The sequence below is a fragment of the Lycium ferocissimum genome, unplaced genomic scaffold (genome assembly GCF_029784015.1).
Source record: "Lycium ferocissimum isolate CSIRO_LF1 unplaced genomic scaffold, AGI_CSIRO_Lferr_CH_V1 ctg210, whole genome shotgun sequence".
Taxonomy (NCBI): Eukaryota; Viridiplantae; Streptophyta; class Magnoliopsida; order Solanales; family Solanaceae; genus Lycium; species Lycium ferocissimum.
In genome coordinates, this window is record NW_026719420.1 from 217,118 (window position 1) to 233,933 (window position 16,816).

Genomic DNA, 16,816 nt, shown 5'->3' on the forward strand with positions numbered 1-16,816 from the left:
GTGTCTTGACACCTACATTGTGGTACTTTTTCCTGAAAATTGCAGATCAATAGCATATACATATGTACTCTTCTCAGTGGAGTCGCTTCATCGTCCACTCTTCCTGAAAATCGCAGCTCACGTATGTTCTCACTTCGCAGAAGCATTAGAATACGCATATCAGATGATCCGAGGAAGGTATAGCTGAAAACAAACAAGGTAGTTCTGCTCCTAGATATGAGAAGAATCCTAATACAAGAACCACAAAAACACTAACTAGGCAATCACCATAACTTCCAACTTTCTTACTCTGTCCACTATATTTGCAACTCTTTGAAAACTTCAAACAGAACACATAAAATATGCCCGACCAACAAACTCATTTGGCGCTTGATGAATGAGAATCCGTCTAGAACCATTCTCCACTTAAATACCAAGCATGGCACAGGGTTCGAACTTATGACCCAAGTCACAAGTCCTTCAACCTTTGCTACTTAAACAAAGCCCTGGGGAGCTAAGACTCAGATTCATTTCAACAATTGCTTTTAGGAAATAAAGAAAAGCAAAAGCACATATTCAGCAGATTCACAGTGCGAGATATCCTTTGAAACATATCGGGTCACAATACTTTCTAGATCTCCTTGGGGAAAAGAGAGAAAAAAAAAAAAAAAGGTGCTCATCCAATGAACTGCCATTGGATTAGCTACTCGGTTTGCCAGACGAAATGCAAGCTACATATTCATACATGCTTGGGACACAAAAAACTAACGAGGAAACAAAACACATCCTATAAAACAAATTCAGCAGAGCATCAGGAGGTGATGTTATGCACTAGTAGTACATTGGTGGTTGAGTTGTAGCAGCAATACTTCCATAACCACCATCGTAAATTGCTTGACTAGCAGCACCCATTCGCTGACCTTGTGAATGCATTAGAGCCTGGGAATGCATGAGAGCCTGTGAACCGCCCATCCTAGCCAAAGCAAGCTGCCTCTCATAGGCTGCAAGTTCAGTCACTGATAGACCAGGGACGTGACCCATATCTGGAGGAGGAAGAGGGGTAGAACTCGTTCCTGGCGGAGTAGGCTTGCTTCCCCATGAGCACTATAATGAAAACACAATTACCAACTCAGCACAAGACTTAGTTTCACTAGATTTAAATTTCAGAAAACATTAACTAATGAATATTTGGAGACTACGTCTGCTTTAAATTTAACATTCTTAGAAACATGGACCAATTGTGTCACAATATGACTTAGTTTCACTAGATTTAAATTTCAGAAAACATTAACTAATGAATATTTGGAGACAACGTCTGCTTTAAATTTAACATTCTTAGAAACATAAGCCAATTGTGTCACAATAAGCTATCCCTTCATGTAGTCTTTTTTCTTTATAACCGTGGCGTCCCGGCCAGCTTGCACGCACCTCGACTAATTCCACGAGATACCTGCCATACCAGCAACCAGTACCAGGTAACTCTATCCACCAAGGCTAGGCCAGATGGGAAGAAATCGCCTAGTGTTTTTGTCTGCTGGGATTTGAACCAGAGACTTCATGGTTCTCAACCCAGTTCATTGACCACTAGGCCCCACCCTTGGGTTTCACATAATCTTTTGCATTGATGAAGTTACATAATGACCAAGTCAAATCCTTCGCCCAAAGTTTCTCTTCAACCTAATATCACCAATACTAATATCAGCAGTTTGCAGGAGTTACGTTATTATATCCTCTTTCAGACCTCTCTTTTTCCTCTTTCTATTGAACATATTTGTACATACATAATGGCTTTATCTGCTTACAGAAGAGTTCACACACAAAAAAAATCTTCCAGATCAGGTGTTGCCAATTTCTACTAAGTAATTATTAGAATACAAGTAACCTCGGCCAAGCCCATCTGACCTCACAAAAGGATATTACACATCCAGGAACTCGAAGTGCCAAACAGTAGGTAATTTTTCATTTCAAAGCAAAACGCCATCTGCAGAATCATCAAAACTCGCTTTCTACAACTGATAAAATATGATTCTTCCATAGAATAGGACCACACAAGGTGCTATAGAAATTTATACCCACCCACTTTCATTTTTTTTAACTGCAAAGAAATAAAGAAGAGCTTCAAGTACCCACTCTACATAATGTTGCCTCCAATCAGGCCTAAAGACATCATACCTGGACAAGTCTGAGGAAAGAGAGAACTCTAAAATGTTTTCTTAGAGAACTCTAAAATTTTGTTTAGATTATGAGAACCATATCAACTCTTTTGATCATCCCGTACATGTCCCAGGTGGCGTTACAAAAAGGTCTAGGTATACATATAATGTCAAAAGAACCAGATTCTTCACACATTACCTTAATAGGTTTACCAAAAAGGAATTGGGCATTTCCGAATTGAATAGCTCGAGCAGCTTCAGCATGGGTGCTGTATCTTACAAAACCAAAACCTTTGTCTCGTTGAATACGAACATCTTCAATAACACCAACTCCAAGTGCATGAAATTGACGATGGAGGTCAACTGAAGTAACCTGAAACACACATGGACATCAGAACCTCACACATAATTCTAGTATCTAAAGACAATAATAATAAAATGCAAATAAACTCATTCCCACTTCCATTGTATATTATTCCTCTACTGCATTCAAGCAGGTCTCATTGCCTGCATGGAGATATAAATTGAAGCTAATTAAGGAGCTTGTGAAATATATCTCCACCAGTGGAACTTCTGATACAGCAGTTATATTTAAATCAGTTCGGGTAATTCATGTTATGTTGGGAAGAGGTGGTTAGGCAGGACATGGCGCAGTTGCAACTTACCGAGGACATGACCTTAGATAGGAAGGTGTGGAGGACACGGATTAGAACGTTAGCAGGTAGTAGAGTGTTGTCTTGCTTATCCTTCCTTATTAGTAGTCGTAGTATTTCTCTTGTAGTTCCTTGTTTGTCGATTTATGTTACTGACTATTGCTTTTTGTTCTTCACTTAGCATATTATTTTATGGTAGTTATTGTTCCTTTTGATATTGCTCTATCTTTTTCCCAACTGCTTTGAATTGTCTTTCCTTGAGCCGAGGGTCTATCGGAAACAACCTCTCTACCTTCCAAGGTAGGAGTAAGGTCTGTGAACACTCTACCTTCCCTAGACCCCACTTTGTGGGATTACACTGGGTATGTTGTTGTTGTTGTTTGTCCCCAAGAGAGCATGTACAAATATGATTGCAGGCAAAACTTGGTAAGCAGGCCTAGGGGAGGGCAAAGACTTATCCCCACAACAACTAATAGCAAACTCACAAGTAACTATATAAAGGGAGTTATGAGGTGTTACTGATACTTACTTCAGGAGAAAGGTTGCCAACATAAACAGTTGTATACAGGGGATTATTTTCTGGAGCATCTTCGTTGGCCTTGTCATGACCATCATCTAGACAATAACATAAATGGCATCAAGATTCTTCATCATGTAAGTTAATGAGGTAAAAGCAAGGCAGAAGCTCTAGTAAGCACTTCATGTCAGTTACACAGACTGTTAAAGGTACTTCATATACTACAACTGAAAGTAACACTTTTGTTTCAACAAACGAAAAAATAGAAGCACCCACAAATTCAAAAAAACCACCTGATGTTCCACTTGTCAACTCAACAACACTTTTGGCATCTGAACTCTGCTTGTCTTCAATTCCTGCAGCACCTTTTGTTGCCCAGTTGCAGCGGATTTGTCTGCTTCCAAGCCACTTCCCTTTTGTTTTGAACCAAAAGAGATTTCCACTTATATGAGATAGAAAAACCAGGGCCATCTTCGATTAAGCCTACTAATGTAGGAGATAAAACAACCAACAAATGATGCAGCAAAGTGACATGAAACCAAGTTCTCATCCACGTGAAAATGATTTTTAGGAGGAAAAGAAGTCCCAAATCTTGTAGTTCTAAAACATTGAGACTTACATAAACTGGCTGGTACACGCCGTTCTTTAGCTGAATACTCAGCAAAACCAGTAAGAAAGAAATTGAAATACAGCATGCAAAAGAACCTAATGAAACTAGATTGGGATGAAGAGAGGAGGAGGTACAACGATCTGTTTGTTCAGTGAGCGAAAGACCAACACAGAGTAGTTAACGAACATATAACAATGAGCTATCCACACGAGAAAACAAGAAAATAATTTTATTTGGTCCTATGCTATAGAATCCCAAGTAGAACAAGGGCACAAACAGTAAGCAACCAAGATTTTCCCCAATAGTAGACTGGTTGGTAAAGAGTTCTATTCAGAATCAACTTCTCAATTTGTAATTTTAGGGACAGTATAGAAAACCATGGAGAATAAGAATAATCAAAAAATGGACAGCTTGTTCTTACCATTCATGTCATTTATTGCATTTTGGGCTTCCTGCGCAAAACAATCCCAAAAAGAAAAAAGGTTGACATAGTTTATAAAAAAGCACAAGGCAGGCACTACTATTTTTCTTTGTGCAGGCACTACTATTTTTCTTTGTTTTCTTTTAGGGGGTGGGTGTTCGAGTGTGAGAAGAAGCAAAATATCAGAGGATTGAGCAAAGCCATCTCAGTACCAGCTGATTACGGAAGGAAACAAATCCGAACCCCCTTGAACGGCCTGTTTTTTGATCCCACATAACCTTTGCATCTCTGCAAGGAAAAAACTTGAATACCATATCTGAGAGTATAATATATTCTTGAAAATCAATGTCACGGTTTACAGGACTACAAAAGGATAGAACTTACGAACAGCCACGGTAGACGGAAAAGCATGCATACAATGTGGCATCTGTAACCTCTGGACTGAGATCACCCACAAAAATGTTAAAGTGATCTGTAAGCCAGTGAAAACAGTATTGAGTTCTCAACTAAGTAATGCAAAACTAACAAGAAGGTAGATAATATGTAGATATCTAATATACTTACTTGAGGTATCCTCTCTCTGAGCACTAGTATATGCCCAGTTAACCTTTATAGGCTGCCCAAACCTGCATTTTACCAGTAAGGCCCACCACAAAGCAAATATTGAACTCTTAAACCAGAATATTGCGAGAAAATCTACTTACAAATGTCTTCCATTAAGAGTCACAATAGCAAGGGCTGCTGAGCGGCGATCAAAGTAATCCACAAAACCATAGGATGACTGCATTGCAAGGATATCACCTATATCAGTCTCGTATCAAGAAATCTCACACAATTTATGCGAGTTGAGATGGACGACAAACCCACATAAACATCATTCTAGAAAGTATCCAGCATTTCAGGACTATATCTGTGAAGGCAGAAAATATTTTATGGAACTAACATCAATATTGGAGCATCCAAGACAATGAAGAATTCGAACATTTGGTAGACACCAACCCTTCTTTCCTGACCCTTTCTCAGGTTCTAGAAGTGTATCCCAACTTGTAGAAATCACGGAGTGCCAGAAGGTTAAGACTATCACTGTGCATGATTACCTTCAATGTGCCTTGGCAGACAGTTTGGAATTGATTTCCGAAACTGTGGAGATGAAGCTCTAGCTCTTTTCATGAAAATAGACGGTAACAGAAGGATGAGGGTTTCTTCACCAATCCCAGGGGTATGCGAAACACCAAAATGGAAAGGTCTGAATGAATTAAAGGGATTGAGCTTTGACATGAAGTTCAAGACCAATGGGGATAGAAGTAGAGGGAGATTACTGATAGAAGGTGGATCATGAAGATCAATATCATCTCATGGAATGTTAGGGGTATTAATAGAATAAGCACGAGGGCTATTTTAAAGAGTTTAATCCATAAATGGGGAGCAGACATATACTGTTTGCAGGAAACCAAGGTGGAAGGGAATGTCGGCAATTATGTAAAGGATATTTGGGAAAACAGATGGGTTCAATTCGAATGTCTGGAGGCCAGTGGTACGAGAGGGGTGACCATAATCATGTGGGATAGTAGGATATGGAAGGGGGAGCTCACTTGCACTGGAGTACATTCTTTAACGTGTAGTTTCCCGTCAATGAACCAACATTTTTCTAGGCATCTTACTGGTGTTTATGGCCCAAACACTAGGAAGGAAAGGCTTGATTTATGGGAGGAAATTGGGATTTCTAGAGGTCCATGTGATGAACTCTGCGTGACTTGTGGAGATTTCAACACTCCCAGGTTCACCTCTGAAAAGAAGAATGCTAGTTCAGTTTCCAGAAGCATGACAGATTTTTCAAATTTCATTGAGGATTTAGAGCTAGTGGATTTGCCTCTTAATGGGGGGCAATATACATGGGCATGGGGAGGAAACCAGGATGTTTTTTCCAGAATAGACAGATTCCTCATCTCTCCCAAATGGGATGAGGAATTCAGAAACATCAAACAATCATTGTTGCCAAAAGTTGTCTCAGACCACTGGCCTCTGTCTTTGAGGTGTGGGAATTGGGAAAATACTAAGTCCTATTTCAAGTTTGAAAACTGGTGGTTGGGTGTAGTGGGTTTTAAGGAACTAGCTAAAGGTTGGTGGGACTCTTTTGAAGAAGAAGGCAGGGCAGATTTCATTTTGACTTACAAGTTGAAGGCTCTGAAGCAAAAACTAAAAGAATGGAACCTGAGCTCTCAAGGGAATTTAGCTATGAAGAAGAATTCCATCCTTAACCAAATTTCAGCATTAGACTTGATACATCAACAAAGAAATCTAAACAATGAGGAAGTGGCCAAAAAAGCCAAGCTATCAGCAGATTTTGAGGAAGCAGCACTCAATGAAGAAATCCAGAGGAAGCAGCACTCAATGAAGAGATCCACTGGAAACAAAGATCTAGAATCCAATGGTTGAAGCATGGAGATAAGAACACAAGATTTTTTCAGAGAGCAGCAAATGCACACAAGAGAAACAATAATATTGATCAGCTTTTGGTTAATGGAGCAGTCCTAGAGGAACCTGGAGACATTAAGAATGAGATAATCAGTTTTTACAAACATTTATACACAGAAAGTGAGACTTGGAGGCCTGATTTCAATCCAGGAGGGGGACCTGAAATCACTGACCAGGAAAAGATTTGGTTCCAAAGGCCTTTTGAAGAGCAGGAAGTTCTAGACAGCATCAAACTCTGTGCACCTGACAAAGCTCCAGGCCCAGATGGTTTTAGCATGGGATTCTACATACATTGCTGGGATGTCATTAAAACAGATATCATGCTTGCCATTCGGAATTTCCATAACCAAGAGTTCTTTGAAAAAAAGTCTAAATGCCACCTACATTGCTTTAATCCCAAAAAGAATGATGCTAAGGAGTTGAGAGATTACAGACCTATCAGTCTAATTGGTAGTGTTTACAAGATTTTCTCCAAACTCCTAACAGAAAGGCTCAAAACAGTTATGCACAATCTAGTGGATTCACATCAAATGGCCTTCATCAAGGGAAGACAAATAATGGATGCTGCCCTCATAGCTAATGAATGTCTGGATTCTAGATTAAAGGAGGGAAAACCAGGAATTCTTTGCAAGCTTGACATAGAAAAGGCTTTTGACCATGTTAATTGGGGCTTTCTACTAAATATTTTGAGGAGAATGGGTTTTGGCACCAAATGGATCAACTGGATCAGGTTTTGCATATCTACACAGTTAGGTTCTCTATATTAATCAATGGCTCACCCGAGGGTTTCTTTCCTTCCCATAGAGGTCTGAGGCAAGGAGCTATCTCCCTTCCTTTTTGTATTAGCGATGGAAGGGCTAAACAACATGTTATTAACAGCTCAAAGAAACAATTAGCTCAGAGGTTTCCAAGTCAACAACAGACGAAGAGAGAACATGGAAATCTCTCACTTACTATATGCAGATGATGCCATCATTCTATGTGATGCAGAAGAAGATCAAATAATAATGCTGAGAACTATTCTGGTTCTTTTTGAAGGAGTTTCTGGGCTACACATCAACTGGAGGAAGAGTGTCTTGTATCCCATTAATGAGCCCCAACAGTTTCAACGTTGTGCTGAGATTTCGGGAGGGGAGATGGGCACACTGCCTACTGTTTATCTTGGTATGGCACTTGGGGCAAACAGCAGATCTCAAGACCTATGGACTGGGGTACTGGAGAAATGTGAGAAAAGACTCTCTAGATGGAAGAGTCGATATCTTTCTTTGGGTGGCAGACTAGTCCTTATCAATAGTGTTTTGGATGCCCTCCCAACATATATGATGTCACTCTTTCCAATCCCTGCAAAGGTTGAAAAGAGAATTGATGCACTGAGAAGAAACTTTTTATGGCAAGGGAACAAGGTGAACAAGGGTTTCAACCTGGTCAAATGGAAAATTCTCACCCTCAGTAAGAAGCAAGGAGGTTTAGGCATCAGGAATCTCAGACAACAAAATCAAAGTTTGCTCATGAAATGGCTATGGAGATACTCAAATGAAGACCAATCCCTATGGAAGAATGTAATCCGAAGTAAATATAATCAGGAAGGCCCATGGAAGACAAAGAAGGTGAATGCAGTGTATGGGGTCAGTGTTTGGAAGACCATCAGAAACCTCTGGCAAGTTTTCAGTCACAGAATAAGCTTCAAGGTTGGTGATGGGCAGCAAATCTCTTTTTGGGAAGATAGATGGCTAGGAAATGCCACCTTACAGTCTCTATTTCCTGATATTTATATCTTAAATCAACAGAAAAAGGCTAACATCAGGGAAGTTTGGGGAAATCATGGCCGGGATTTAAGCTACAGAAGACCTTTGAATGATTGGGAGATAGACAGATATGCCGAATTCCTCAACACTATAGCTCAATTCACTGGAATTACTCAGATCCAAGACAGAATCTGGTGGAGTGGCCACAGTCTTGGAGTTTTCTCAGTAAAAACAGCAAACCACATGCTAAATTTTGTTAACAATTTGAATTATCAATGGCCATGGAGACAAAAATATGGAAGGCTAACATTCCATACAAGGTGGCCTGTTTTGTCTAGTTAGTAGCAAGGCAGAAATGCTTGACACAGGACAAGTTGCAGAAAAGGGGAATGCAACTATGTTCCATCTGCTCACTTTGTGGGAGAACTGCAGAAACAAATACTCATCTGTTTATGCATTGTAGAGTGACTACACAACTATGGGATATTTTTCTTGCTATGATAGACTTGAATTGGACAATGCCAATGAACCCACTGGATTTGCTCTCCAGTTGGAACAGAAGAGGGGGATCAAACGAGCAAAAGAGAAGATGGAGTTTAATCCCTGGCTGCATTTGGTGGATTGTTTGGAAGGAAAGGAATTCAAGATGTTTTGAAAACAAAAGCAATCCAATTCAAAAGATGAAACTCAGTTGCATTGTGCTTTTTTATTTTTGGTGTAAACAAAGTACGTAGAAGACACAGAGTCTCTACTACAAGTTTTAGAGTCTCTTTAGACTAGTAGACGGTTTTTTTCCTAGCTTACTAGTCTTCATGTTTCTTTCCCTCTGTAATTATGGCTTAACGGCCCTTTTTGTGAATCAATACAAACTTGTTACCATTTAAAAAAAAATGTGAAATGCTTTTTTTGTAAGAGTTTTAAGATTTATTCATGAAATCTAGATCCTCATCACATTGTTAAATTGCTCCAATGTCACAATCACAATATACTCCGAAGATCTTAACAAATTAAAAGTTAAGAACTCACAGGGAATCACCATGCTTTTTTACTGCCTTGTTATACTTCAATCAACAAAACATCAACAGTGATTCATCAATTTTTAAGATTCACAGTTTTGACTTGCACCAAAACTATGAATATTGCAGAGCAAACAGACAATGCCTACACTCTGAATTCATGAAGGCTGTTTCATGAGTTAACGAACTAACAAGGCAAATGCTTCCAAGGCAAAGCCGAGGTGCTCCAAGGTGTGATTGATGCCTCAAGAAGTAAAGCAAATGTCTTTCAAGGATGTTTTCATAATTCATTTCAGATAAGTACATGTATAAAGTTGAAAAGAACAATAAAGGAGAAAACAACAAAAATAGGGCAATGACTGAACAGCGAAGAAATAGGAAATAACAGATTGTTGACTTTTTTTTGTTTCTTTTCAATAGTTAATGGAATAATGGCTGATTAGTGGGAGAGAGAAAATGTCGCCTATATGAAAATCACAAAGAGAAAACCACTTCAACCACAACTATTCATAACCCTAAACGAGTTAAACCTAAACATGCTAGCTTGCAAATTCTCTCTCCTCTCCAAAAGTCCAAACAAGCACCACTGAGGTGAATGCCTTGATGAAATTCAGCCAAGGTCACATTTCAACTACTAAGGCTTACACCTCATAAATTATCACCTCCCTCCATTGGGCAAGAGGTAATATGCCTATGCCACGCCCTCGAGATGTGAATATGGAACTAACAAACACATCAAACAGCACTAAGCCAGAACCCAGAATCATTAGCATAACCACCTTCAACTGAAAAACTTCCCCCAAAAGAAAACTCAAGGGAAATTCATGAATTTTTCATTTTAATTTAACTTTTCACTTGCTCCAAGGTGCCTACACTCCATAGTCATTAAAGTGTTAACATGTTACACCAGTTACAGCTATGACGGCAACCAATCACCTTTTAGGGATGTTTCAATTAACTCTCATGACTTGTCTAGTAAGAAAATGTTAAACATGAACCATAATGACGAGATCAGACCTTTTCCTTTTTTATGAGCTTGCATCCCTCAAGGGGGCCAGTACTTGAGAAAACCTCTCGAAGAAGTGGTTCCGTTACTTGCGGGTGGATATTTCCAACATACCTATTTTGGATAACAGTAAAAACCAGAAGGGTTACCAATGATCAATTGAGAATATTATGTCCTCTTTAAGTATATAGACCGCATGCTTGATCAAGCACAGTTTCATGCAGCTAAACATGTAGCGAACAAGTAATAAAAAAGCATATAGAAGTATACAGCAACATGAATATTTGTAGCAAGACACAGAAAAAGGCATCCATTCAAAAGGCGCTTTCTATTGCTTAGAAAGCAGCTACATTTAATACCATTATGACTAAATCTATGACGGGAACAGCAGACCAATCAAACCCCCCCCCCCCCCGGCCACCCCCACAAAAAACTCCCTTCCCCCCTAAAAGCATTTCTTTCATGTAGATCCTTCGTTGGACTCATAAGTTTATGAAATACAGAATTAATCTCGCATTCTTACACAAACTTACACATGCAAAAATTAAATGTTCAGAAATAATACTCTTCCCTTACACAACGGAAAACCTCATGTCACTATTCAAGCAAAAGGCAACAATTTAAAAAGAAAAAAATGCAAAATAAAAAGAAAACTGGTTTTTAAATCAAAAGAAAAATGGCCATGAGGCACTCACACACTGCGGCAAGTACTTGAATCAAATCCAGGAGGCAAATTTCCACTCAAGATAGGCTCTATCTGTAAACAAATACTACAAAAGGTTAATAAAATTTAAAAAAGGATCCCTAAGTTTTCCTTAATCCCATGTAATATTATATAGACACTAGTTCAAGTCAACATAGAAGGAGTATGCCATGCATTGTGAAAATTCACGAGAACTTTTCATTCCCATAGAAGCTAAAAAGGTGAACCAATGGAGAAATTTTGGTGGCAATGCTCCCAATTCCATGCCCCTTCACCTCTCCCTTTCCCAAAGTTGTGAAATTTTTATTCAATAACTTGGAATCCTACAAAAAAACATATAACCATGCCTACACGGAGAAGACACTAAGCTAGTGTTTGGACACAAATTTGGTTTAAACTTGAAAAAAAGAGTTTTTGGAAGTTGAAGTTGTGTTTGGACATGCATTTTACTTGGAAAAAAAAAATTGAAGATTTCTGAGTGGAAAAAAAATCACCCAAGCCAATTTTCGAACTTGAATTTTTTTTCCAAAAACTGATCAAATTCCACGAACAAACAATGTTTTGCATTTTTATTTTTATTTTTTTGAAAAAGGCAAAAATTTTCTATGTCCAAACGGGAGCTAAGATTTGGTCATTCCTTGTTCTGAATAATTTCTATCTATCTGGGAGTGCTAAGCAGAAAAACTAAATAAAGGCCAAAACAGTTTGAAAACTAAACACAACTACTGGGGAAGTGAACTTAATAAGCTACATACCAACTCCCTATTAAAACATTTTAATACTAACTGAACTCAAGTCCAGTGATTTCAACTATTTTCCATTCAAAAAGGCACTATCTGGCCAACCACAACTCTACAAACTCAACCACGTGACTTCACCTTGTTCTACTCATTGATGCATAGTCAAAAAAATTGACATAAATGCTTAAATTTTTCAAATGGGTATCCAAATTAGAACAAAAAGACTCAAAATTTCAATTTTCAACAAAACCCCACAATCAAGAAATGCAAAAAGATTCCAGCTTTACCAAAATTTGGACTTGGGGTGAAATGCAAAAGGCATAATAACAAGTCAAAACCCAATAAAGACAATAACTTGTTGAGAATTGAATAAAAGAGGGAAATGAAAGTTAAGAAAAAAGAAATAAAGACATCTTAATACTAACTGAACTCAAGTCCAGTAATTTCAACTAGTTGCCTTCCAAAAAGGCACCATCTGGCCGACCACAAACTCAACCATAGTAACTTCACCATGTTCTAATCATTGATGCTTAGGGGGAAAAAATTGACATAAATGCTTAAATTTTTCAAAAGGGTATCCACATAAGAACAAAAAGACAAAAATTTCAATTTTCAACAAACCCCACAATCAAGAGATGCAAAAAGATTCCAGCTTTATCAAAATTTGGACTTGGGGTGAAATCAAAATCCAAAAGGCATAATAATAAGTCAAAACCCAATAAAGACAAGAACTTGTTAAGAATTGAATAAAAGAGGGAAATGAAAATTAAGAAAAAAGAAAATAAAAAACATTTTAATACTAACTGAACTCAAATCCAGTAAATTCAACTATTTGCCATTCAAAAAGGCACTATTTGTCCAACCGCAACTCTACAAATTTCAATTTTCAACGAAACCCCACAATCAAGAAATGCAAAAAAGATTCAAGCTTTACCAAAATTTGGACTTGGGGTTTAATCCAAAAGGCATAATAACAAGTCAAAAACCAATAAAGACAGGAACTTTATGAGAATTGAATAAAAGAGGGAAATGAAAATTAAGAAAAAAAGAAAATACAAAACATTTTAATACTAAGTGAACTCAAGTCCAGTAATATAAACTAGTTGCCTCTCAAAAAGGCACTACTTGCCTCTCATAGTAACTTCACCTTGTTCTAATCATTGATGCTTTGTTAAACAAACTGACATAAATGCTTAAATTTTTCAAAAGGGTATCCAAATTAGAAAGAAAAAAAAGTTTCAAGAAAAGCCCACAATCAAAAAGATTCCAGCTTTACCAAAATTTGGAGTTGGGGTGCAATCCAAAAAGCATAATAACAAGTGAAACCCCAATAAAGACATGAACTTGTTCAATTAAATAAAAGGAAACCTGAGGGGGAGCAAGAAGACCAGGATGATAAAGGGATTGCTGCTGCATCAATGCTTCTTGTTGCTGCTTTACCCTTTGTTGCATCATCTTTTATCAAACTGATTATTATATTTAGAGAAAAAAAGAAGAAAAAAGAAAAAGAAAAAGAAAAAGAAAAAAAAAAAAAACCTCGATGAAGAGGGAGAGTGGTGCCACAAGATGAAAGACTGAAAGAGAAAGATGATGTGTTGTATGTATGTCCTCACTGCTTTTGGGTTAGATCTTTATATTTGGTAGGCGTTTAGCTATAGAAGCAATATTTTTTTACTTTATTTGAAATTCTTAAAGATGAAATTGTGTTTGTTTATAATTTTTGAAAAGAATATTTACTTGCTATAGGTATTTCCTAAATTTCAAATACACTTAAAATTTCATGACTAAACTCTGACTTTTAAATAAATTGAAAAAGAATTCCGGGAAGAAGCTAATAATTCTCTGCCCAAACAGGTCCTTAGTTGTCGGTTAATCTGCTACACCCGTTTCATTTTCCCTCTTTGTACACCTCCTTCCTCTTCAGTTTGATGCCTCCATTCCCTCCTGATCTTTCTTTTTTTTTACCATTATTTTTTTACTTTTTCTTTTTTAAGACAACAATGCTATCTGAACCAAACAAATACGTATTTCGACTTACGGAAATTTTATAAATTGTTGCTTGGCCCGGACATCGAGCTGATTGAGTCAAACCTAACTGAGTCGAGCTCAACTGAGCTTCTTGCAACATCGAGTGTGGTCAAGCTCGTTTGAGCTTTGTTAAAATATAGTAACTGAACTTGAGCCGAGCTCGAATCGGTTTTTTAATGTTTAGTTTCGCATAATCTTTGCACCACTAGAAATAATTAAATTCATAATAAATTGATTGAATAAGAAAAAGATAAGCATTATTAGTTTGAATTGGTAATATTATATTTTGGATTTACAAATTATTAGTTTATATTAGACCTCAAATTTTAATGAGGTCAATTTAACGTTGAACATAAAATAGAACTTTCAGGTAAAATAGAAAATAATAATAAATTCAAAAAAATTATATTAAAAATCAAAAAGAGACGTTGGGATTCCAAAATTAGTTTTTGAGCCTTCTAAAATAAGATTTTGTTAAGAGCCTTCTCGAGTCCTTCAGCTTTCAAGACTATCTCACTAAATCCAAAACACATAATGAGCTAACGGAAGCACCAAAACACATAAAAGAATACATATATATGCTCAAAACGGGAGTTTGAGTTATTACACATTGACACATTAAAAGATTTTTTAAATATTTGTTAACACACTTTGGAGTCTTGAAACCGAAATTTTTGGAAACACTACACTGAATTAGTCATGGTAAAACTGATTTTTTATTTTTATCTTTTTGCTCTCTATAATTGATAGATATACCATGCATGAAAGGAAGATTATGCAATTACATTTTTCAAACATATTGTTATTAATTTAGAGTAATGCTTGCTTTAAAATATGGGAAAGGGGTCAAAAATATTCTTCTACTTTGTTTTAAGGGCTAAAAATATCGTTCGTTACAATTTTGGGTCATTTATGCCCCTGCCGTTATGAAAATTAACAAATATACCCTTCATTTAATGAAAATTACCAAATTGATTCAAATATCCTGATTTCACAAAAAATAACCAACTCTCGTATTTTACCCGCCTCCTAAAATAATCCGGCGAACTCCATCACCGACCAAAAGAAAATCATGATACTCATCTGAATCAACCAGAGCATTATTCGGAGGTTGTTCAGAGCCAATAGAGGATGTCGTATTAAACAACATAGGCGGCCGCTTCGATTGATCAAGCGTTTGTTCCTTGATCTGTTGTTGCTGTGAAGAAGAAGAGGAAGTAGTATTTGTGGTGGCTTCCTGAAGGAAACGCTCAAATTATCTCTAGAATAAAGGGAGCACAACATATGAACGGTAGTGGAGATGTGACGGCAGCCGTTGGTGGTAGGAAAGGAAATGGAAAAAGTGGTTGGTCGGTGATGGAGTTCGCCGGATTATTTTAGGGGGCGGTCGGGACGGATAAAATATGAGGGTGGGTTATTTTTTGTGAAATCGGGATAGTTGAATCAATTTAGATTTCAGTTAAAAGAAATGAATGGTATATTTGTTAACTTTCTTAATGGCAGGGGCATAAATGACTTAAAATTGTAACGAACGATATTTTTAACCCTTAAAACAAAGTAGAGAAATATTTTTGACCTTTTTCCTTTAAAATATACATGAAAGGAGGATATGCACCAACCGCAAATAGCTCAGTCATCGAAGAACAACTTCTAAAAGAACTTATCAATTTTACGAAAGGAAAAAAAAAAAAAAAAAACGAAAGACAAATAAAATTTTGTTACGATGATTGATGGAAATGGAAGCTTTATATCTAAAGCACTATGTAGTGGCATGTTGAGTTGATAAATCAAATATACCATATATAACTGCAATAATCAAAGAGAACATAAACTGTATCCCTTCATGGTTGGTGCGTGATCCAACAAGAAGGTAGACCAATGGGTATGTTCAGTTGTTTGTGAAAACACTATTGTTTTGTGAATTATTCACAATAGCTTCTTTAATGAAGAATAGTTTATTATAATTTTGTTTATCCTAAAAAAGAGAACAGTTGAATTTGCTTCTAGTTTAAAGGATACGTGACTTAATTTGTTATAAATAATGAAATAAAGCCAATTATAATTATTTAAAGATCAATCTAATAAGAGATGTATGAAATGGCAAAGAGCAATAATAGAATAATTAGGCGTGGGCTTTGTTGATCCTTGGAGCAAATACTTTGATGGGTTTCCTCCGGTGGAACAAATATATGCTTTGGCTATTAGAAAATGAGAACTATTCCGGTGCAAAAGAATAATTAAAATAGCTAACTGTAACGACTGAGTTTGAGAGAATGTGTATCAGTAATTGTTATTTTATTGAGAGAATGAGTATCAGTAATTGTTATTTTATTCCTTTTCAAGGGTTGTTAGGCTCCTTTTATAGTACAAATACACCAGCTCTTAAGCTGTGATTCAATTCTAATAATGAATAATAAATGCAGCTTTAATTCTGGATTGTAACGCTTGCTCCGTATCTAGACCGGTCATATAACGTTATTCTCCTATTAATGACCCGGTACAATTGCCTTTGTGGATTTACTCCGAATGACTCCGGGGCTTCTCACTCAAATTAAATGAGACAACTTGCAACGTTCCACCTCCTATTGCCACGTGTTCCATTACCATCCTGCCATGTGTCGAGCTGTATCTTGCCATGTATACAGATGGTCCCCCCACTCTCCGGTGGAAAAGAAGTGACACCGGGAAGTGGACCTATTCCCACTAAATGGCGGTAAAAAAATTCCTTCTGACTCTTGATGTGATGTACGTCTCTTCGATTCTGGCACTC

The 16,816-nt window shown here is 37.1% G+C and overlaps 1 protein-coding gene across 1 annotated transcript; it reads right to left on the reverse strand.

Moving 5' to 3' along the window:
- Positions 1–554: 554 nt before the first annotated feature.
- On the reverse strand, positions 555–13,597 carry LOC132043096 (oligouridylate-binding protein 1-like). Its single transcript, XM_059433587.1, has 12 exons — positions 13,387–13,597; positions 11,271–11,332; positions 10,587–10,689; positions 5,038–5,114; positions 4,898–4,959; positions 4,718–4,805; positions 4,546–4,621; positions 4,334–4,364; positions 3,596–3,715; positions 3,315–3,400; positions 2,332–2,505; positions 555–1,083 (listed from the first exon to the last, which is right to left on the reverse strand). The coding sequence occupies exons 1-12, from the start codon at positions 13,471–13,473 to the stop codon at positions 811–813; spliced, it is 1,239 nt and encodes a 412-aa protein (XP_059289570.1). The 5' UTR covers positions 13,474–13,597; the 3' UTR covers positions 555–810.
- Positions 13,598–16,816: the final 3,219 nt, after the last annotated feature.